Source organism: Leopardus geoffroyi, chromosome E2, assembly GCF_018350155.1.
Source record: "Leopardus geoffroyi isolate Oge1 chromosome E2, O.geoffroyi_Oge1_pat1.0, whole genome shotgun sequence".
NCBI lineage: Eukaryota > Metazoa > Chordata > Mammalia > Carnivora > Felidae > Leopardus > Leopardus geoffroyi.
The window spans coordinates 54822644-54847126 of record NC_059335.1 but is presented as its reverse complement, the minus strand read 5'-3'; the positions used below and the strand labels follow the sequence as shown (position 1 = coordinate 54847126).

The following is a 24483-nucleotide window of genomic DNA, read 5'->3' as shown; positions in this document are numbered from 1 at the left end:
AATAGAGAGAGAGGGTCTGTGACATAGGAGACACTTTTTCAGTAAAAAGAGAATAAAAGCAAGTCCCTGCCTTCATGGAGCTTCTATTCCAGTGGGGGGGGGGGGGGGGGGGGGAAGGCCAGCAGTCAATGGTCAAGTAAGGTGCCAAGGACAATGAGCACCACTGAGAAAAATGAAGCCGGGTAGGGGATGGAGAAAGCCTGGAGTGGGGTCTGTTACAGATTGGTTCATCACGGAAGGCCTCAGGAATCTGGACTCTGAGGAAGGAAGCGATCTGGGGAAGGATATTCCAGGTGGAAGGGACAGGAAATGCAAAGGCCCTGAGGCAGGAATGTGTTAGGCTGGTTTGAGATACAGGAGGACCAAGAGGGAGGCTGGGTGAGCAGGAAGCCAGTCGTTGGGATGTAGCCATGTGAGGATTTGCAGGCTGGTCAGTGAAGTCTTGGATCTTATTCTGAGGAAGGTGGGAACACATTAGAAGGCTCTGAGCAGAGGAGGGACCTCACTCTCCTCGTGGAAAAGGACAGGTTTTAAAGAGGTGGCCAGCCGCAAACAGGATGCATAGTTGCATAGGTACATAAAGACGTCCATAATGGGCAGAAAGGGGAGAGGGATGTCAGAGCATTGTGGTGGTTCCCTCTGGAGAGGGCACTGGCTGTGAGTGGGGGGAGAAGGGACTTGATACGTTGCTTTCTATACTTGGGTATTGTTTGAATAGAGGACACTAAGAATTACTGGATATTTATCACAAGTAAAAGTTCACTTATTTCAACAGGAAGTAAGTACACACACATATCCATGCATAGATATATTCATACACATACAAATGTACACACATATGCAGACATCCATATATACAGGCCTGCATATACACAAGTGCAGACACACACGTGTGCACACATCCATGCTTTGAGCACGCACGTGTGCCTGAATGGAAGCTGTTTCTGTTTACCACTGGTGGAACGCTCTATCATTACGATGTCTAAATCCTCTCTGGCTCTGCTTCCCTGACATTGTATAGTGGCTGCAGGATGCTGAAAGGGCCTCGTCCATGGACAGTGGAAGCTGCAAGGAGCCCGGACATGGGTCAGGACTGAGGAGTGGCCCTCGGCTGAGGGGGCCGCCTGGCTGATGAGAGCCGGCTTGCCCAAGGGCACACACTCACCCAGGGACAGTCCACTCTACTGACTCAGTGACTTGGGACTTGACTGTCTTGCCCTAACTCAAGACCACTCTGCAGGACCATCCAGCTTCAGAACTCTCTGGAAGCGTGGCTGATGCTTCCGGGGAGACTGCCAGGTAGCTCACTTCCTCCCTCCCTTGGAAACCCCCTGCATGCTAACCTCCATCTCAGCCTGCTTCCCGGGATACCCCATTCTAGCCATCCTGATGTTGCGGGCTCAGCCGACCCAGTGGGGGCTGGGGGTCTTGTCCAGGCCTTACCTGGTCCTCCCTGTGGAAAGCCAGGCAGGAAGCCCAGTTCACTCCCCGGATGTACGCAGTTGACATCTTGAGGACGTCCAGCTTGAAAGGCTGCTCGAGGAAAACGATGTAGTTCTCGGTGACTCCGAAGCTGTGGTAATAGCTCGGGGAGAGGAGCGAGCGGGAGGTGATGGAACCGAACACCTCTGTGTGCTTCAACGGGTTCTTCCCCTTCGTGTCCTCTAGAGAAAGGTAAGCCTGAGGAGCAGTGCGGGGCCTAGCTGCCCCCAGACAACGCCACGATCACCTGCAGCTGAGCCTTTCAAACTGACCTGGTCACTAAGAAGAGCCTTTGGGTAAGAGCCAACAAGTAAACCGATGAAGGGGTTGCTGTCTGACTGACGCAGGGGCTCTGGTCGGGGGTTAGGGCTTCTCACCAGGGCCTACCCGCCTCTCCTGCTCTGTGAGACCCAGTGCTACAATCTGCAAACACTGAGCCACAGAGCTAGGCTTCTGGGCCACGGCCCGCAGCGCAGCCTGGGGGCTAAGCCCAGCCTCCAGCTGCTTCTAGCATCAAGGTTTCTTTGGAACACAGACACACTCCCTTCTTTCACAGGGTCTGAGGCTGCTCTTGCTTTGGAACTGCAACGGCGTTGTTTCAGTCGTTGTGACAGAGACCACACAGCTGCACAGCGTCAGGTATTTACTCTTGGACCCTCTACAGAAAAAGCTTGTCAGTCCCTACCCTGGAACAATGCCTCTCGTGCACACAGATTATCCGGGATTGTGATAAAGTGTGGAGTTTGACCCAGTAGATGGGGCTGGGGCCTGAGGGTCTGCATTTCTATTACAGCGCCTGAGGGATAGGGCAGCTTCCCAGGCTTCAACTTTGCTTTTTGCCGGGGACCATCATCTGATACATATTTCGTAGGGTTTCCATGAACTTCTTTCGGCACTGCCCATTCCCAAACACCTGGGAGACTAAGTACCCGTTGTGATGTGGGGCTGCTATATACCTTGTGATGATCCAAGCAGGCTGTAGGATTCCCATTTTACAGATGGGAAAGTGAGGTGCGATGGAATGGGCCCGTCATTATGGCCAAAGGCACAAGGTTAAGCCAAGAAGACCCGGCCCCCCGCTGAGCCGGGCTGCCTCCTCTGTTATTAGCGAGAACAACACTCCCAGAGTGAAGAGAGAGAACAGAATGCAATAATGGGGCAGCCCAAGCTCGAGCGAGCTCTTATTCTCCTGCAAGGCTGAGTCACCATGGGCCAAAAGGTCTCCCCACCCAGGCCTGGGGCTCATTTATAATGAGTTACCTGCAAGCGTCCCCACCTTTCTTGTGGCCACCTGTGCACACCATAAACAGCTGGCTGGTGGGAGGGGTGCTGTGGGGTTGTGGGGTGGTTCTTTTCTTCACAAAACAAACGGAGCACAAAGCAGACCAAGATGAAAAGTACCCTGGCCTGGGAGGCAGGAGGCGGGCGCAAATCCCAGGGAAGCCGCCGGCATGGAGCAGGCGATCAGAGAGGAGCTGCTGGCAAGATGTGGGGACTCCTGTCAGCTGCGTGGTGGTGGGCATGTCACCTGATCCCCCTGGGCCTCATCGTCCTCCTTTGAAATAGAAGGCGTTAAACTCAAATGCCTAGACCTCCCCTAGGTCTGACGTTCTAGGATTCTGACTGGGCTCTATATTCCTCTATTGGCTTAATTCATGGGAGTTCCATTTAACAAGAATACACTCATCGTGCCCTCTGACCGTAGGGGCTCCCATCTGCCTGGAGCCTGGTAATTAGCTCAGGAGGTGCTACAGGACTATGACGGAGGGCACCAGCAGGGGTCACACATAGAAGCCACTTGCCCTAAACTTGTAAGTTCTGCCCTGTCTCCTGAGTCCTGCGCAGCCACCCTCGGGGGCCTGGTTTCCTGGATGTGGTTCCCAGGAGGGTCCTGGACAAAGAAGGGCCAGGAGCCTCCTCCCTCGAGAACATGCAATCACAATGGGCCTGGGCTTTGCTCCACATTCCCGGCCTTAAATGGAGAAGGTTCAGAAGGCCCAGAGAATGGGGTGGGGGTCTGAAAGGCTGACAGTCTGAAGCAGGGCTGAGCCCCCACAACAACACTGGGAGCCTGGCTTCAGGGGCTGGGATGAGAGTGGGCAGCACAGCTTTGGCATACAAAGTTTTGTGAGAAAACTAAAAGATACCAATGGAAGGAAGGAAGGATGGATGGAAGGATGTTTGATGGGTGCGTGGATGGACAGACGGACAGTTGGATGATGACTGATAGGTGGATGGATGGATGGATAGGGAAATGGTGGGTGAATAATGGGTAAATTAATGAATCAATAAACTGGAGCCTAAAGAAAAACAGGTTAGAATAGTAAAGGAACTTACTTCTTCCAAAAGGAAGTCCAGCCACACCTCTTTTCTCCTTTAGGAAAAAAGACTCAAGGTCATCTGAATCACCCATATAGGAAAGTGTCAGATTGAGTCTCAGGTCATCAATAAAAATCAGAACTCTTTGGAAGGAGCCACCCTTGACATCTGTGTTTCATCATATCCCCAGAATGACCTACCTGGTACTGTGGCAGGGATCTTAAAGATCACATATTTTGTCTTCCCCTTGTCCATGATGGATGTGCCCATATTAAGAACATTTCCAGCCGCATCATAATGAGGATGCGATGTTGCCAGATTTACCGCCACGTAATTGCGATAATCCACCTGCAAAATGACAAACACCTGGTTTTAAAAAGGAGGTGGGGAGGGTGAAATGATGAAAAGCTGGCTGCTTCTAGATTCGGAGTGATGATGGCTACGTTTGCATACCTCCTGGTCTGAAGGTAAGGCAACTTCACCTTTCAAGAGGATGTTTACTCTTGAAACCTGATATGACCTCAGGGGGAGCCTCCTACAGCAGAGAGGCTGCAGGGGAGCTGGTGAGCTGTATGCTCTTCCCTGCCCCCTGGGTGTCCTCAGCATGGAGGCAGATTGCCTGGCCGCAGAGTGATGACCTAGGCAGAGAGGCAGCCTTAGCACTAATCTTAGCCGCTGCTCTGTGTCTTTCTGGTTACGTCATTTAAATTCTCCCCTTTTGCATGCCACAGAGGCATAAATCTCCAGGCCTCTCTCCTAGGATTATTCTGGGAACAGAGAGTTATAAAAACACTTGGTCGAAGTGAAACTCAACTAACGAGCTCCATAATGACCCCCCCACTCCCAACAGGGCACAGCCATAGAATAATGTGTGGCCGGGGGAACAACTGTCCTCCTTTCCTCTCCAAGAATAGCACAACCTCCGGCCAGAAGTCAACCAATACTTCATGCTCTCTTAGTATTTCCTCTCTGAGGCTTTGTGGAGAGCATACGTTGGTTGGACCTATGCTGCCCGGCTTCAAAGGTGCTGGCCATAACTTCGCAGCTAAGAAAAGCACTCCCTTTACCAGATCGTTAAAATGTACTGAGGAGACAATGAGGCTTTGGCCAGCCAGCTGGAGAAGAAAGTGGGTCTATTGATTTTCGTGAAAATGTTGACTTGATTCTGCCCAGGAAAGGCATCTGTTTGGGGATTTATTTCCATCCCCTTGCTCTCTGCCTAAGGCCTCCCTCTTCAGGCCAACGCCAGGTAGGGCTGCTAGAGTCTGGGCACTTTGGTGCCATCGTTCATTCCAACTCCCATTAAACTTCCCAGTCAGTGCCAAGACGGTGGACAGTGTTATGGGCTGAATTGTGTCTTCCAAAAAGATCTATTTACCAAGGGTTAGGGCTTCAACGTATTTGGAAACAGGGCCTTTGTAGATGTCATCAAGTTAAAATGAGGTCATTCTGGATGGAGGTGGGCCCTAATCCAATGATTTGTATCTCTAGAAGAGATTGGAGTGATGCATCTACAAGCCAAGGAGCACTGAGGATTCCTGGCAGCCACCAGCAGCTGGAAGAGGCATGCCAGAATCTTCCCCTAGAGCCTTGAGAGAGAGAGAGAGAGAGAGAGAGAGAGAGAGAGAGAGAGAGAGAGAATGGCTCCACGGACACCCGGATTTCAGACTTCCAGCCTCCAGAACTGTGAGAGGATAGATTTCTGTTGTTTTAATCCACCTAGTTCGTGGTACTTTGTTTTGGTAACCCTAAGAATAAACAAGATGAACCCACAGAGTCCCAACCCTAAGGGAGCTTAGAATCTAGTGCTAAGTGTTGTGCTGGGGAAACTCAAGATCCAATGGCTTTAGAGGAGGGGATGCTCCTGTGAGTTCCTGCAGGTCACACGACCCCACTCAGGTCCCTTTCACAGACCAGGAACTGATGCTGGTTATACATTCACTGGTACCTTCTCCAGGGTTTCCAGAGTCTGTGGGTTGATTTTCCTGATGTAATTGGTCTCTGTGGTCGCATAGAAGTCTTCTCCACACTTCATGATGTTTATCAGGCAGTTGTCTGTGAAATCAGGGATGGTATGGGACAAGTAGGAAAAAGCTCTGTGGAGGAAAGCAGATCAATGGCAAATCACTGGCTGTGTCTACCCAGCTGGCAAGTTCTGCATAAGATAGCTTTCGTTTCCCTACCATTTAAAATGCTCTACTTCAGGGTCTCAAAGACTTGAGGAGTCTGGAGGACTTGGGTATCAAGTTGCCCAAAGATACCACCACATTGAGTTAGCTAAGACATGAGTCATCTGGGGAAAAGATGGCCACCAACTGAACCCTCCTGGGCTCTCAAAAATCCATTGGTCTCCCACACCACAGAGATCAAGAGCTGGTAGGTTGTTCTGAAGTGTTTTAAGAAGCTCTACAGAAATCGTATGTACCCATCCATAATGGCTCCCAAAGACTGGAAAAACAGCTAACTCTTGCTTTTGGCAGGAACGAGAACCCTCTGAATTTGCCCAGGAAATTAGTTTTCTTTTATTTTCTTTAAAGGAAAGCAAACAAATTGTGAGATTAAAAACTCATCATTAGTTTGATCAGAAGATCCGAGATCCATGTATTGGTTAGTGCTCCCCCTACTGGCAAGCAGTGAAGCAGCAAAGATGTCTCACAGATGCTGGTTTTGCATTCATTTCCTCCCCCTCCCCTGTTCCTGCCTGGTTCCTCCCCACACCTGCAAACCTGAGGTCAGTGCTTGCTGTGTGCCAGCCCCAGCACTGGATCCTGGAACTGGAAAGATGAGGTCAGTTCCAGAAAAGGAGAAGCAATCTTCTGTCTCTGGGCCAGCGTACTAACACATTTCCTAACTCTCCTAGATCTGAAGAGTATCAGGAAGGAGATACGGACAGCAGGTCTGATTCCCTGGCCAACAATTTAGTTGTCAAGTGTGTGACACATTCAGAGTCATCAGAGCTCAGATGATTTGAAATGTAGTCAACAACAACAACAACAAACTCTTCCATATCTCTTTCTCCCATTTGCCCATTTCCCTCCTCATAGACCTACGAGTTTCCCTAGACACATATAAGTACAAATAAATCTACATTTCTTCCTGCTTTTTTTGCACACTACACCACATATTATATGCTCTTTTTATACTTCATTCCCCCCCACGCTCATCACTCAACAATGTGTCTTGGAAATTTTTCCATTGAGTACATAGAGAGCATCCTTATTCTTTTTTTTTTTACTTCTGCCTGGTATTTTCTTGTATATTTTCACTTTTATTTAACTACCCTTCTGTCGATGAACATTTGGGGTTATTTTCAGTTCCTCATCGCAACAAATGACGCAACCGTGAATAATATTGCACGTTTGTCATTCCAGATGTGAGCAAGATTATCTCTAGATTGAAGAGAACACACGTTTGTGATTCTGAGAGAGAATTCCAAATTGCTCTCCTACCAGCCATATGGAAAAAATACCTAATCATCTGTCAGACGCTCACTGCCCCTCTTGCTCTCAGTGATCAAGAATTGCATAGTATAGACGGTCAAAGCCCGGTCAGATGGTTTTCATGCACCCTAAAGATGACTCTCAGGGAAGTGAATGCTGGTTGTTTTGACCACCAAGGATGTCAGAAAGCATGGCCAGATTCAAAATGGACAGTTACTTGGAAAATATGTTTTTGCAGGGGTCTGGATGGGCCATCGTTCCAAACTCTGACACCACAATCCTGTTGGCCTTGGTGTTGGCATTGTAGGTATCACTTCTCAGGTATTTGCTCCTGTAATAGACTTCACCTGAAAAAAAAAAAAAAAAAAAAAAAGATGCAGAATCATCCCAGGCTGACACTTTTACAGAGTTTTAAGGTCAATTTCAGCCATTCTAGGGGTATTATGGGAGGGGGGGGGGTACAGGGGAGGTGAGTTCAGTAAAGCAGTCCCTTTTAACGTGTGGATATAAGAGAATTTGCAGCAAGCTCTCACTTGAGACTCACATTTTCTCACTTGAGACTCACAACTGTATGTCAGGGTAAGTATCCCGATGAGCTCCATTTTACATGGCAGGGAACAGGAACATTCCCTTGCCCGGCCAAATGTCACCTAACCAAGAGGTGCTGACCTGGCCCATTGACCATTTCTTCTACCATGCTGGTTTCCCTCCAGGGAGGTCCAGATTTGGAGGACTGGTTCAGAAGGCCTCATACTTGGGGTCTGGGTTTTCCCAGGGTCTGGTTCAGCCCTGGAAGCCTTTCGTTGGCCATTTTAGCCCCTGGAGTAATATTTGATGCCTATTACAACCAGAGGGTGACCTAGGGCCCAATTCTGTGTAGCAGGTCAGTACGTGTGTGGATGTCTAATTCATGCAGTTACTGGAGAAAATCTAAGTCACTACATAAAATCAGGCACTCTTGGGGACCCTTGGTGGCTCAGTTGGTTTAGTGTCCGACTTCAGCTCAGATCATGATCACATGGTTTGTGAGTTCGAGCCCCGCATCGGGCTCTGTGCTGACAGCTTGAAGCCCGGAACCTGCTTTGGATTCTGTGTCTCCCTCTCTCTCTGCCCCTAAGCCACTCTCATTCTGTCTCTCTCTCAAAAATAAAAACATTTAAAAGAATTTTTTTTAAAGCAGGGACTCTTGACCAGTTCATCAAGACCAACCTGAAAATGTACTGGATGGTTCTAGACCTGTATTAGGTTCCTATGGCTATTGTAACAAATTACCACAAACTTCGTGGCTTACAACAACACAAAGTTGCTATCTTACCATTTTGGAAGATACAGGCTGAAATGGGTCTTACGGGCTAAAAAGCAAGGGGTCAGCAGAGAATCCTTTTCTTGCTTTTCTAGCTTCTAGAAGTTGCCTGCATTGCTTGGCTTGTGGTCACATCACTCTACCCTCTGACCCTCCTCTTTCCCTTGTGATTACACCCAGCCTACCAGGATAAACTCCCCAACTCAAGGTCCTTAACTTAGTCACATCTGCAAAGACCCTTTTACTTTGCAGGCTGACCCGTAACATATTCACAGGTCCCTTCCGGGAGACAAAGGGGAGCAGGGGTGGGGGAGAAAAGAGGAGAGAGCTGAGGAGGCCCACCTGGGAGCGGACGGATCAGGAAAGTCTTCCTGGAGGAGGGAAGCACTCGAGAGAGCGCTTGGAAGATGAATAAAATTGTTTGCCCACAATAGACTGGGGAGGTGCAAGTCGGAGAGGGAGTAAGGCATTTCCATTCGCTCTTCCTGGAAAGTGTGAAAGCACAGGCCTGGTAGTGTAAAGGCCAGCCCACCTCCTGTAAGAGCTGAGTCAAGATGGGCTTGAGCATGAGGTAGGGGCTTGGGAGCAGCAGGAATGAGATGAGGTCAAGGGATGGCACCCTACTGGGCTACAGGAGGCCTCTGAACTTCATTTGCTGGACAACTTGAAACCTGTGGGTTTTTAAATTTTCATTTAATTTTGCTGTTAATTAGCAAGTGACATGTTGATTTTTCCACCCTAAAGAACACATTCCTTGCTGTAGTCAAATGTAGGTTTCCAATGCTGGTACAATTATATATAATATGCAAAAAAGGAGGGTGCAGGTCATACTGACATTTCATTCCCATAAAAAAAAGTTGTTCCGAGAAATGCCCATCACATATCCACTGCGAGTAATGGGCGTGGGAACACCTTCCCAAGAAATTCTGGTCCGGTGACTTTTTATATTCAAGAAAGGAAATCGTGCTAAGAGCTAACATTTATTGAGCATGGGTGTGCTAAGTGCTCTGTGGACATAAAAAAAAAATTTTTTTTTACGTTTATTTACTTTTGAGAGACAGGGAGAGACAGAGCACAAGTGGGGAAGGGGCAAAGAGAGAAGGAGACACAGAATCTGAAGCAGGTTCCAGGCTCTGAGCTGTCAGCACAGAGACCAACGTGGGGCTTGAACCCACAAACCACGAGATCATGACCTGAGCCAAAGTCGGACGCTCAACCAACTGAGCCACCCAGGCGCCCCAACTGTGTGGACACTTTATGTGTATTTTCTGGTTTAATTCTCAGAACAGTGGAAGTGTATAGAATACACCAACTAGAAACGTGTTCTTTAAGGGGAAAAAAAAAAAAAATCAACCTAATGGCATTAGCTAATTAACAGCGAGACAAAATTTAAACAACGCAGGGAAGTTTCAAATTTCTTAGCAAATGAAGTACAAAGAGCCAAGGCACTCGTGGCCCTGCAGACCCATTTCCAATTCCTAAAACCGAGGCACAGAGAGATTAAGTACGTTGCTTGAAGCCACACAGCTAGTGAGGGGGTAAGCTGGATTCAGATCCTGACACAGCCACCACCATCAGTTTGACCATTCTGTCCGATGGTTGTTATTAAAAATACACTTAGAGAAATGTGCTACCGTAACTGCATGGCTTGATGAAGCCTCACCAAATGAACCTACCCATATGAGCTACCTCCTAACTGACAGAACGAGAACCTCCGTGGAAGCCCCTCATATCTTGTCCAGTCACCAGCTTCCCCCTACCCAGAGAACCACTATCTCGCCCTCTGATGGCCTCGACTAGCTTCACTCTCAGGATTGTATTGTATCCAAAGGATGGGAGTGTCCACCTCAGTGGTAACGATTCCCACCTGTGCACTTAGATGGACATAACAATAATGGTGACAGTAGGCTTCATAAAATTGGAAGAGATCATGAAGGACCTCCTAGTTCTTTCCCCAGTCTTCAGGAGGTAAATGGTGTGTGCCCAGGGGCAGATAACCATCCATTCTGTCCTCAAACATCTTTTCAGAGGTGGCTGCTGTGAATAAAGACCACTGAGATAGTTCAGGATGGAAAGTTCTGTTCTGGGGCAGCAGGAAGAAATAGAGAGGAATGGTTGGGAGCTGGGGCTTTCGGTTAACCCAGCTCTGGGTTCACGTGTTCATCTACTACCCAGGAAACACCTCTGTGGGCCAGGAAGCGGGGGGCGCGCAGGGCAGGCAAATCTCTACCCCTGAGGGGATTCAACTCTGCTTGGTCATCCACCATCCATGCACTTGACCTGTGTGAGAGGCAAGGCTCTGTCTCCTCTGCTCTGATGTGACGATCTTGGTATGTTCCTTACAGAGCTGCTATAACACTTAAGGCCTGGAAAGCACGCAGCACATAGTAGGTGTTCAATAAAAGCTACATATGCTATTGAAATGCAGCAGGTAGAGTGGGCAGGGCTTTGGCTTCATGTTTAGTCCCAGTCCAGGCTGTGTGACCCTGGGTGAGTCTCTTTCTCTCATTGAACTTCAGTTTTCTCAACTGGAAATTCGGGATCACCCAACCCTTCCCCCGATGGGATTGGCTGTTTGAAATGAGATGGAATGATACAAGGAGTTCGGCCCATTGGCACACAGCATGCACTTGCCATGTAACGACTGCTGAACTTCTGAATTATCCAGAAAAAATCCTGGAGGCAGGAAGACTCAGCTGGGGGTTGGTGAGGCCACACGTACATTGGCCTTTGGTCACGCGTTACACAGAATCTGCTACGGGGCCATCCTGGCCTCCCCCAGAGCCAGCCTGTCCTTCACTGGTCGCTCTCTCTGAGGTATGCCACCCACAGACACTAGCTAAGGTGCTTCACCTAAAATGCTGAATTATGCTCACTTGACATGTAAACATCGAATCCAGGCTGGCTGTCAGCAGGAGGCCCATTTCATATAAACAACCAGTCCCAGAGCACCGAGGGCTCAGGGGCCACAGGAAAACGAACGGGTCTCTGGAGTTGCTCAAGGCTGACACTCAACTCTGAGGCTGAGATTAAAGGCCACTGCACATTCCCCAGCACCCTGATCCCTGCTGAGCCCCAATTAGCCACATTCTTTCTAAAGGGACACAAGTAAACAGCTGTGCTCCTGCCTGGAATCTTCTAGAACTGGTCAAGTTTGATATTCTGTGGGGAGTAGGATCTTATATATATACATATCTCCCCATTTTAAGCAAACTTCTAAAAAGCTAATTTAGGGCTATAATAATTCAAAAAAGTCCTCTTCAGAAAAGGTTAAGTTCTCAAGAGCTCTTTTTGTCCCTAAACCTTGGTGATGCTGGCTCTTGGAATTCACATGTTCGAATCCTCATGGGACAATGACCTTGCCTCTTATTAGAAAAGTATCAAATGTACTGCTGAGGGAGACTTGGGTTCATTCTCCTCTATGCCTGCTTTATAAAAAATTTTTAATTTTCAAACAATTTTAGACTTAACAAAAAAGAGCACTCCTTTGTCTGTCTGGTTTCTCCTGCACTCTGCCTCCTTTAGTTAAATCTTTGTTAGGTTTTCATTTTATTTTATTATTCTTTTTTTAATGTTAATTTTGAAGGAGAGAGAGAGAGAGAGAGCATGAGCAGGGGCGGGGCAGAGAGAGAGGGAGACACAGGATCCAAAGCAGGCTCCAGGTTCTGAGTTGTCAGCAGAGAGCCCGATGAGGGGCTCAAACCCATGAACCGTGAGATCGTGACCTGAGCCGAAGTTGGATCCTCAACCAACTGAGCCACCCAGATGCCCCAAATCTTTGCTAGGTTTTCAAAACATTAACTTTCACTGGCCTCTGCTGAAGGCCACAAACCATTTTTCTGTCTTTTTGCTTTCTTACTCCAGTCTCTTCTTACTGGTCTGGCACTGATTCAGGTTCTCTGTGCTGGCTGTACACTAAATCACCTGGGGCTCTGAAACAATGGCAGAAGCTTGAGCACCACCTTGGTCTTGGGTGGGACAGGGCGGCTAGGATACAGGTCCACTGTGGTGGTCTGCTCGAAGTTTTTTTCGAGTTAGGGCTTCTTTTGATTGACGTGATCTATCATCTAGGAAACGCGTTAGAAACATTGATGCTCTGACCTTACTCTTTAGGATGATGACCCACTCAGGCCTGGGTGGGGTCTCAGGATTTGCAGCTTTAATCCTAGGGGAAGCTGATGTGAGAAGCACACAAACCACCTTTTGAGAAATACTGGCTCTGTGTTATCTGCAAATCAGAGAACCCTGCTCACTCTGTGTATGCCCTCTTGAATCATGTATAGTAGTATGTAATATATTTGGTTTATGTTTCCACTCGTGGGGAGCGGAATGGGGAGCCATTGGGAGTTCTATAAGGAGGAGACATGAGGCCAGGCTGTGCCACACCAGGGTTGGCAATCTGGCAGCCTATAGAGGACTGAGCTGGAGAGATGGAAGAGGGGGGCAGGTAGCTGGCAGGAGAGGGAAGGGGGACAGAACTGCATAAAGCTTAGGTCTTTGGATTCTGGATTATACCTGCCCTCCGCCACTTCTTAGCTGTGTGTATTTGAGTAAGTTACATGTCCTCTCTGGGCCTCAGACTCTTCTGTAAAATCGAGAGGTACCTTCCTTAGGAGCTGAAGGGAGGGCTGAGTTGTGGGTAGACATGAAGCACTTGGGCCAGTGGCCATCAAGCACTCCCTGTAGTGAGTGGTGAAGAGATGGGCTGGGAGATTGCTTCCTTCTTCCAAAACAAGCTTTACCTCGTTCATGCCATTTTGGCTCCATAAAGAGTTTTCTAGTGTCCCTTAGGGCCAGGCCCTGTGTTGGGTGATGAAACACAATTTGAACAGAAACCCTGTGCTCTGGGCTTCCAACCACAGGCTGGAGAATGGTGAGCTGACCACTGCAAAGCAGATCAAGTCACGTATGCTTGACACAAGCCAGGTTCAAGAGCAGCATGGGGAAGGGTGAGTAATTGGGTAGACTCTCCGTACTTCGCATTTTCCATAATTCCAGATTATGGATACAACTATTGTATATACATTTTTATTTTCTGTATATTATGATGTTTTGACATCTTAAAAAAAAAAAAAAAAAACCTTTCTGGTTGGGGGAAACTATCTTTCCCTGGACTAGCCAGTTCATAGAGGTAGCCAAGGGCTCAGCATATCTTTGAGATGACATGGGAAATGACCCAATCCAGAGCCAGACCTCCTCTGTCTGGACCATGTACTCTGGAATGCAATCTACCTCCACCTTAATCACCCCAGGGCCAGGTGCCAGGCAATTAGGGAGCGCCCCTATAGCCCAAAGCCCACCAACCCTATTCACACCAGCCATTCTATGCTATCTACTCTGCCCTGTCATGTCTTTCCCTCAGAAACCCCAGTACATAGCACAACAACAGACCCTTAGATCAATGGGACAGAATAGAGAACCCAGAAACGGACCCACAAACATGTGGCCAACTAATCTTTGACAAAGCAGGAAAGAACAGCCAATGGAATAAAGACAGTCTCTTCAGCAAGTGGTGCTGGGAAAACTGGACATCAACATGCAGAAAAATGAGCTTGGACCACTTTCTTACACTATACACAAAAATAAACTCAAAATGGATGAAAGACCTAAATGTAAGACAGGAAGCCATCAAAATCCTTGAGGAGAAAGCAGGCAAAAACTTCTTTGACCTTGGCCGCAGTAACTTCTTTTTCAACATGTCTTTGGAGGCAAGGGAAACAAAAACAAAAATGAACTGCTGGGACCTCATCAAAATAAAAACTTCTGCACTGAGAAGGAAACAATCAGCAAAACTAAAAGGCAGCCTGACAGAATGGGAGAAGATATTTGCAAATGACATATCAGATAAAGGATGAGTCTCCAAAATCTATCAAGAACTTATCAAACTCAACACCCAAAAAACAAATAAACCAGTGAAGAAATGGGCAAAAGACACGAATAGACACTTCTCCAAAGAAGACATCCAGATGGCCAAATGATGTGTGAAAAAATGCTCCACATCACTCATCATCAGGGAAATACAAATCAAAACCACAATGAGATACTACCTTATACCTGTCAGAATGGCTAACATTAACAACTCAGGAAACAACAGATGTTGGCGAGGATGCAGAGAAAGAGGATCTCTTTTGCACAGCTGGTGGGAATGCAAACTGGTGCAGCCACTCTGGAAAACAATATGGAGGTTCCTCAAAAAACTAAAAATATATCTACCCTACAACCCAGCAAGTGCACTACTAGGTATTTATCCAAGGGGTACAGGTATGTTGTTTTGAAGGGGCACATGCACTCTGATGTTTATAGCAGAACTATTGACAATAGCCAAAGTATGGAAAGAGCCCAAATGTCCATCGACGGATGAATGGATAAAGAAGATGTGGTATATACATGCAATGGAGTATTACTCGGCAATCAAAAAGAATGAAATCTTGCCATTTGCAACTACGTGGATGGAACTAGAGGGTATTATGCTAAGTGAAATTAGTCAGAGCAGAGAAAGACAAATATCCTATGACTTCACTCATAGGAGGACTTTAAGATGAACATAAGGACAAAACAGATGAACATAAGGGAAGGAAAGCAAAAATAATACAAAAACAGGGAGGGGGACAAAACATAAGACATTCTTAAATATAGAGGACAAACAAAGGGTTGCTGGGGGGATTATGGGAGGACGGTTGGGCTAAATGGGTTTAAGGAATCTACTCCTAAAATCTTTGTTGCACTGTATGCTAACTAACTTGGATGTAAATTAAAAAATAAATAAATAATTTTTTTAAAAAAAGAAACCCCAGTACAGGCCATGGCTTATGTGCTTCCCCTGCTCAGTCTTCTGCTTCTGGATCCCCCTGGTGCTGTCCCCTGTGGACCTGTGTGACATGGTACCTCCTAGGACCTGTGAGGATAACAGCCTTTGTCCTCCCAAGCCTCTCTGGGTGTCCTCTTGTGGTCACATCTGACTGACCATCTCATAAAAGAAAACAAAATGATCAGTTACCTCTGACAACAATTTTTGAGTTTGGAAATCTACGACCAACTTCTAGAGTGTCTAAGCAGCATGGGACAACTTTGGTCACTTGCCTGTGTAGCCCACTCAAGGGTCTGGGTGGATGGCAGCCATGCTTCTGCAAGATGGCCATAGCTTGGTCATCCCTGCTGGGTCCCTTGTCCCTGGAGTCCCTATGGAGGGATGTGGGAGCCACCACTCAGTAAGCTGTTAGGGGTCACTTAGGCCACCTGCCATTTCTCAGGGAGTGATGTGGGTGTGGGGTAGGGACAGCAGGGATTGTTGCAAACTTTAACCCTAGAGAACACAGATCAAATCCCAGCCTTACCTCCGTAACCTCAAATAAGTCACTCAACCTTTCTGAAGTTCCCATTACCATGTCTGCAAAGAGGAGACAAGAACATCTCCCACACAGCGCTAACTGGCCACAAGGACCTGGCAGTCCAGCCAAGCTGGGCCTCATGGGAAGGAAGCCACTGTACCTTTATCTTTCATGCACCTTTATTTCCCTAGGAATCACTGGTAACTGTCATCTAGAAAAGGGGATTTTTAAGGCTTAGGGCTGTCAGGAAATATGGAACCATCCACTCTGTAGCTCAGTCTTGGCAAAATCTGTTCGTTTTTGTAAACTCAGAGCTCATGGTTTTCACACATGGGGTCTCTATTTGTGAAATCTTGGAGCAAGCCACTGGCATAGAGTCTGCACTCAAAAAAAAAAAAAAAGTAATTGCTGAATGGCTTAAAAGAACTAGTAATTAAGCAAAAATAATGGTAATGTTTACTGAGCATATGTTATGTGCCAGGCATTATACAATGTTCCTTACACATATTAATGCCTTTAACTTGCACAGCAACTGTATACATAAAAGATCCCACTGTCCGCAGAATATCTATGACATATGCTGACATCTCCATTTTACAGATGGGGGGGGGTAGATACAGAGAGGGTGAGTAACTTGGCCAAGGTCACACAGCTTGGGTCCATGTTAGCTAGGAAGAAGATGGGATTCAAACCCAGCGACAACGATGGTGGTTTTCAATCTATTCTCTACCTACCATGTGTCACACCCTTGCTAGACACCCAGGACTTTTTTTTTTTAATTTTTTTTATTTTCTTAATGTTTGTTTATTTTTGAGAGAGATAGACAGCATGAACAAGGGAGGGGCAGCAAGAAGGACGGACACAGAACCTGAAGCAGGCTCCAGACTCTGAGCTATCAGCACAGAGCCTGACTTGGGGCTCGAACTTATCAACCGGGAGATCCTGACCCAAGCCGAAGTCAGACGCTCAACCAACTGAGCCACCCAGGTGCCCCTAGACACCCAGGACTTCTAATGATCACGACAGCTCTCCAGAGGGAATCATCAAGCTCTTTATGCTGAGGAGGAAACTGAGGCCAAGTGAGGTGAAGTGACCAGTTTATCATGCTGGAATGCAGGGGTTCAAGAAAAATGTCACCAAGCTGAAGAAGCACTTGGACGTGAACATGCCCAGCATGTGACTCTGAGCCTGCGAAAGCCTCATGCCACCCATCCCGGATGTCCGTAAGAACTCAGAACATGCTGTTGTGACAGCACGGCCAACAGCAAATAGCCTACAATCCACCTCTCAAGCCAGGCACCTGCACTCAGAATTCTGCCTTGTCCAGCCATTTCTATTTGCCCCCAGGGAAGAACCACTGAACTTGGTGTTGAGCGACTGGCCTTGCCTGGTGAGCAACAGACTGACCTCTGTTCTTTTCAGCTCTATGCTCTTCCAGTTTTGACTTGAGGCATGTCTGATTCCAAAGCCAGTAATCTCCTGTTCTTGCCCACCTTCTTGAGAATGCATATTATTTTGCAGGTTGGAATCTTCGAAACAGAACCTTGGCCACCTTTCCAGGGAGGTTTGTGCTTTGTGGTTGGCTGAATGATGGCCTCCCCAAGATGTCCATGTTCTAATCCCTGAAATCTATGAGTATGTTACCTTACAGGGCAATGTAAATGTGATTAAATTAAGGATTTTGAGAAGGAAGGCTATCTTGGATTATCTGGGTGGGCCCAATGCCATCACAAAGGTCCTTATAAGAGGCAGACTCCAGGGTCAGAGAAGGAGATGTCATTATGGAAGCAGGGGGGTAGGGTCGGGGGAGAGTGAGGGAGAGAGCATGCACACAAGATGGCCTGCTGCTGGCTTTGCAGATGGAGCTGAGGCCCCAAGCCGAGGAACACAAGTGGCCTCTAGAAGCGGCAACAGGCAAGAAGACAGACTCTCTCGCTGGAGTTTCCAGAAGGTACATAGCCCTGCCAATGCCCCGTTTCGACTTCTGACTTCCAACACTATAAATCTGTGCTGTTTTCAGCTACTCCACTTGTGGTGGTCTTTCATCAGCAATAGCAAATCGACATGGTACTCTTACCGTCTCTAATCGTGAAACTGTGGAGCAAAGCCAGGCCATCAAACCAGTGGTTGTATCTGGTCTCCCCCACTGTGTGCATTCCGGGCCCATTGCGAAGCAGAGTGCCCTGCAGCCATGATGGAATCCTGCCTGTTAAGACAAAGAAAGTTTTGTTTCTTCGTCCCCACCAGAAAACTACGAGACATGGCCATGGAGAGGAACGGAGGCCACAGTCCCAGTGCCGCTCGCCGCACCCATTCGTTCATAGAGTAGTTGTTTCCAGAATGGGTAGGAGAGGCCCCGATTGTGCTAGCACTGAGGATACAAAGATGAACAGATATCACCCCTGTCCTCAAGCTGCTCACTACTCACAGAGGAGATGGATGAACAGACGCCCAAACTACACTTGGATAAAGGTGACGTCACCAGCTCTACAAGAGTGCTGCATGGAACAGAACCTCACCCCAAGGTGGGGTGAGAGCTGGGAGGGTACCTCCTGAAGGAGCCACTGGCTGGGTCTTGAGGGAAGGTAGGTATTTGTCTCACAAAGGCACAAGGAAAGAACATTCTAGAATTGTGCCGTCCGATATGGTAGCCACCAGCCTCGTGTGGCCACTGAGCATTGAAACCTGGCTAGTCCAATGTGCTGTAAGTATAAAACGCACATTGGATTTCAAAGGCTAAGCGTGAAAGGAAAACGTAAAATAGCTCATCAGCAATTTTATTTTTTCATGTCTTTTCTTTTAAATAATGTTTAGTTTTTGGGGCGCCTGGGTGGCGCAGTCGGTTAAGTGTCTGACTTCAGCCAGGTCATGATCTCGCGGTCCGTGAGTTCGAGCCCCGCGTCGGGCTCTGGGCTGATGGCTCAGAGCCTGGAGCCTGTTTCCGATTCTGTGTCTCCCTCTCTCTCTGCCCCTCCCCCGTTCATGCTCTGTCTCTCTCTGTCCCAAAAAAATAAATAAAAAACGTTGAAAAAAAAAATTTAAATAATGTTTAGTTTTTGTGGGCAGGGGAGAGAGAGAGTGTGTGAGCAGGGGAGGGGCAGAGAGAGAGGAGGACACAGAATTCAAAGAGGGCTCCAGGTTCTGAGCTGTCAGCCGAGAGCCTGACACGAGGCTCGAACTCACGGGCCGTCAGATTATGACCTGAGCCGAAGTTGGACGCTTAACCGACTGAGCCACCCAGGCGACCTTCATCAGCAGTTTTAAAAATATTGATTACATGTTGAATTTACAGTATTTTGGATCTGTTAAGATATACTATTAAAATAAACTTTACCTGGTTTTTACTTTTTTGACTGTAGCTATTGGACAACTTAAAAGTGCCCATGTGGCATGCATTTTATTTCTGTTGAACAGCTCTGCTCCAGAGCTAGGGTGCTGGAACGTGGTTGGTGCCCCACCCCCGTCCTCCTGGCACAGACCTCTCCCCGAAGGCTGCCATCTGCAACTACCTGCAGCTCTCTGCCGGAAGGCTTTGTTTTCACTGCGGGAGCTGCCCTGCCCACACGCTGGGCAAGCTGCAACACCTTGGAGTCGATGCCCCTGGAAGCGGCTGTCACCCGGTGATGGATGGGGAGTAGGGCGTCAAATGCCACCACTTCCTTGCCCTCAGTTGGGACAATGTGAGGCAGGCTTTACACTGCGTCCAGAGGGTTCAGCTCTGATGGCTCACGGTGGTCGGTGGCTTCACAATGCCACCTTTTCCGGTTTCCCTCCCAGTGTTTCTTGAGATCACGTCCCGGATAAACTACCTACATCTGAAGTCTTCTCTCTGGAGGAACCTGAACCAAGAGATTCCAGACCAGCTGAAACACCAGCTGATGTGTCAGTATTTCGCAAGACTGGACTGTAATTTTCGAGTGAGGATGCCCCAAATATTCAGGCTGGAGAGTTAAGCGGGGGTCCCATGATAAAGGTCAACAAGACCATACCGAGGGCTTTGCTTTAATGCTCAGAAGAATGGGGACAGCTTGGCAGGTCAAAACAGGGTACGACAGGATCAGAGCTTTGTGCATTTTTTTTTGTTGTTTTTACCGAAATAAAATACGCATAAAAGAAAATTTTAAGATTAAAATAAAATTTTTAATGTAAAAAATTTTTAATTTTTTAAAATCTTAAGATTTTTTGTAATGTTTGTGTGTAAAAAATTAAAAATTTTTTTAAATCTTAAGATTTTTTAAAATCTTAAATCTTAATGTTGTGTCATGTTTGTGTAATTGTAAGGTTTGCAAGAATGCAAGTGGGGGCGGAGCAGAGAGAGAAGGACACAGAATTCAAAGAAGGCTCCAGGTTCTGAGCTGTCAGCACAGAGCATGAACCGGGGCTCGAACTCACAAGCAGTGAGATCGTGACCTGAGCTGAAGTCAGACGCTTAACCAGCTGAGCCACCCAGGTGCCCCCCAAAATCCACCATCTTCAAGTATACAATTCAGGCGTTTCTAATATATTCACAATGTTGTACGACCAGCACCATCTAGTTCCAGAACATTCTATCACCCCAAAACAAAGCTCTGTACTCCTGACAACCACTCATCTACTTCCTGTCTCTAAGGATCTGCGTCTTCTGGACAGTTCATACTGATGGAATATGCTCAGATTTGAGGTTTCAAAAGTTGTTTCTGACTGCGGTATGGAGGGTAGCAGCAGGAGGAGCCCAGGGGAGGTGGCAAGACGAGACAGAGAGAGGATGGAGGGAACCAAGAGAGATTTGGAGGACCTGGAATGGAGAGGACTGGGAGTCTGAGCGAATACGGAGAAGGGGGGAGACACCCCAAAGGGCCACCGAGTCTCCTGCCTTGGACAACTAACAGCATAGCAGGGCTATTCACAGAGACCCAGACGCAGGAGGAGCAGGTGAGGCAGAGAGAGATGAATCTGAGCACACAGTTAAAGCCCTCGAGAGAAGGAAGACACTGAGCACCATGTGCCAGGCACTGGGTTGCCGGTGCCTTCGCTCACATAGCCCTGGCAGCAGTCCTCTGTTGGACATAAGAGGGAACTGAAGCAGGAAATTCTTAAGTAACTGGCCAAGGAGGGTTCAGAGCCAATAATGCATAGCCCGACGTGAAGCCTGGCTATGGCCTCTCTGGGCAGGCGTGGCCACAGAGGCACAGTCTTTAGGTAGCGGTTGGCCAATGGACACTAGTCAACTGATTAGACTTGACCCAGGACTGAAAGCCTGGAATGAGGGTCAGGAGCCCGTCCTCCCTCTGCTGGCTGCCTGGCTTTGGGCAAGTTGCAGCCCCTCCCTGGTCCCTCAGCTTCCCTCGAGGAGGGAGGCGTGATGTACAGCAGTTCTCACACTTGGAGGCAGCCAGAGAGCATGTAGAAACACAGATTGCTGGGCTCCACCCGCAGAGGATCTGATTCAGTGGGTCTGGAAAAGGCCCAGGATTTCCTGATTCTAACCAGTGCCCAGGTGATGCTGAGGCTGCTGGTCTAGGATGGAGGTGGGGAGAACAGCTGATCTAGATCGAGGGGTCCATTCAGATCTGTATCAACAATTCCGGTTTTCCAAAATTTCCAAGGTTTCCATGTAGTCATAAACAGAAGGTGCATGAGTGATGTGTCCATGGCAAACCAGAGCATAAAAGGATAGGCTCTCATTTTTAAAACAGAAAATTAATAGGGGCGCCTGTGTGGCTCAGTTAAGCGTCCGACTCTTAGCTCAGGGCACGATCTCAAGATTGGGGAATTCAAGCCCTTCATCGGGCTCTGCGCTGACAATGTGGAGCCTGCTTTGGATTCTCTCTTTCCTCTCTCTGCCCCTACCCTGCTCGTGTTCTCTCTCAAAATGGATAAACTTAAAACAATTGTTTTAATAAAATTTTAATAGTAAATACACTTTTGTTTTTAGAAAAAAACTTGCAGTCCATCTTTGTACAATCTAGATCTTTTAAAACCTTAAAGTCTTCCAATATTAAGGGTGCTTAAGAGATGGAAATACAGCTGATTTCACTCTGTGCTCTCATGGGTACCTCAACTTTTTTATATATGTGCATATACACCCAACACACACACACATACACACATTGTAGGTGACTTCGGTAATCAGAGAAAAACATACACAGAAGCTGTTTTTTCAAGAGCCTTCCAAGGCCATCCCTCGGTTGAAAAGCTCCAATCTGACTTTCCTTACAGAAATGCTCACTTGTGGAAAACCTCCAGTCTGCCTATCTGAGGATGAAACCACTTGTGTGGCCTGAGACGGCCAGCTCGCGGTTCTCGGGCGGGGGCAGCATGGAAGAGGAGAGGGCCAGAGAAATAAGGGATGAAGAAATCTAGACACAGAGCCCACTAAAGGAATTTCCTCGTTGTGGGTGGTGTGGGGGGGCTCCCACTCAGGTTCTGTTAGGCTTATGGCTCTACAGGAACTCAAAGGCCAAAATGACACCGTGGGCACCTGGGGGGGAATTCCGTGTGCTCTGCATGTCCTCCAGTGTGCACGAGTCCAGGGTCACCTACGCCTCCATGCCACTTTGAAATTAACCTAGGAGGTGCACAGTTTCACGAACGTGTCGCCCACTTGTGACGCATCACATTTTGCAGACTAATTCTGCTGTACGTAGGCCCATCACAGCATCCCCAGATGCTTCTCCTGTCAAGAGGGAGATCCGCTCTCTCTCCTTGGAAAGAGTTTCTGTGTATAAAAGCACACCTAGATGTTCACAGAGAAGATGCCTGGGTTATGGATCATTCCCCTCTATTGTTTTCCAGGTTTTCCAAAAATAATGCACAATACACATTACTTTTATAAACAGAAAAAAGTGCACGTCTAAACAGGATCAGAAGAGCCAGTCATCTGTACAAAACCCTCACCTGTCACTTGGGCCCTCACAGGTTCCAGCTGCTCCTTCTTATTTCTGCCAAATATGACATCCATCGCATGGGGCGCTGGGCGGTGGCGATGTGGACGGTGAGCAGACACTCCGATGTGTTCCAGGCAACTGCTCGGCTCCTCCTTTTCTCTCCTTTCTGCTTTCCTGCAGCTTCCTTTGCTTACATCTCTTTTCCTCCAGATGCCACAAGAGGCCGGTGTCTCTTCGCACTGTACTGGCCTTACTTATCTTTGGTCAAAGGTCAAATTCCGCAGCCGGGAGTCCTGGTCAGTCTTTAACCGTCTTACTCTTATCTCCAGCTCCCTCTCCAGCTCCGCTTCTGGCTTAAACAGGAAAAGCTAGTTTTTTTGGTGGGTTTAAATCGGCGGGATAATTGAGTGGGTGCATTCAGCATAGGTATGCAGCCTGAAATACCCCAACCCAGGAGGTGAACACGATTTACGATCAGAACAACAAGAGAAACTATCAAGATACAAGACACCTGGGATTAAGGGAGCTGAGAGCATGTCAATCATGTGAATTCCCGTTGCACGTGGTGGGAACGTCTTTGGCAGAGAGGATTTTTGCTTTGTTTTGAATAAAGATCCTAAACCTCCCCTTCCTTAGAAAAAAAAAAAAATCATATGCCAAGAGCAACTTAATTTATTATATTTCTTTTTTGGAATAAACATAAGGAACCAAAAACAATAAACATAAGGAACCAAAAATGCTACTCAAGAACAATGGGGAATGGTTAAAAAAACAAATGTCAGTTCGACTTCTTGGTCTAACAGGAGGAAGAAACGATGCCCGAATGTGATTTCAGTGATGCTCGTATGTGATTTCAGGGCTCCACCGTATTTGTGCCTCTTGCCCTGATGCCCAAAATCCATACCCAAGTGGCCAGAATGTTGAGTGATGAGTTAATGGACTCCTCTCTACTCCTATTGCTTACAGAAAGGAGCAGCTATCCCCCCCCCCCCCAACCCCGGGGTAGAGGAAGGCAGGGTGTGGTGCCTGCCTCCCCACGGCTGCTGAGGACAGTTCTTGCCAGGTCTGGGCTGAGACCACGTTCCTGGACCTCGGAGCCCAGTCGGGACAGCCTCCTGGTCTGGCTGTGCGCCCACCCCTGGCTGGGAGCTCCCGAGGGTCCAGCACCCGGCCTCCCTCCACACCCACTGATGCAGGATCTCTGTGGGAAGCCCAGCCCACACTCGTCTTACAAATGTCTCAGATGATTCTAATTCTCGGCAGGTGCTGAGGGGCCCTGGTCCAGGAGAAGAGGTGGCATATTTGAATTAAGAGATTGACTCTTCCTTTTTCTAGGAGTCTGACTTATCCTCTCTGAGCCTCCATTTCCTTAAGTGTAAAATGGGGGTGCAATGATGTCAAAATCCCCAAGTGTTTGGACTCAAGGGCCTAGCAAAAGCACCTGGCCCCAAACAGCTCCCAGTTATTAGCCTTTCTTCCCCAATCACTCAGGAGGCAGTTCCCTTTGACCCACCTTTTCCATTAAACCCCATAACTTGCCAGTTTATTCTCCTGTCTGGTCTAAACATGTGTATCCATGTCGGGGTTATTATCCTTAGGCTGTAAAAGCTGTGTCCTCATGGGGATTAAGTGAGAGTGTCTGGCATAAACTATGGGCTCAGGAAAAAATGCACCTCCAGGGGCAGCTGCTCTGGTGCAGGGAGGGAAAAAAAAAAAAAAAAATCAGAAGACCCTGTTGGGATCCC

At 47.8% G+C, this 24483-nt stretch overlaps 1 protein-coding gene across 3 annotated transcripts in view; it reads right to left on the bottom strand.

Annotated features, from left to right (window-relative positions):
* The window catches only part of BCO1 (beta-carotene oxygenase 1), a 49622-nt gene that overhangs the window by 18754 nt on the left and 6385 nt on the right, over nt 1-24483 (bottom strand). Inside the window, exons 3-8 of one of the 3 annotated variants that reach the window (XM_045439835.1) lie at nt 22749-23091; nt 17950-18078; nt 7459-7588; nt 5750-5897; nt 4002-4149; nt 1444-1664 (exon numbers count right to left, since the gene is read on the bottom strand). In XM_045439835.1, the coding sequence (XP_045295791.1) occupies nt 1444-1664; nt 4002-4149; nt 5750-5897; nt 7459-7588; nt 17950-18078; nt 22749-22812 (840 nt within the window). In that variant the 5' untranslated portion in view covers nt 22813-23091. Of the gene's footprint in view, nt 1-1443; nt 1665-4001; nt 4150-5749; nt 5898-7270; nt 7397-7458; nt 7589-17949; nt 18079-22748; nt 23092-24483 lie in introns of those variants that run through there. The other 2 variants (XM_045439836.1, XM_045439837.1) reach the window with 2 other exon arrangements.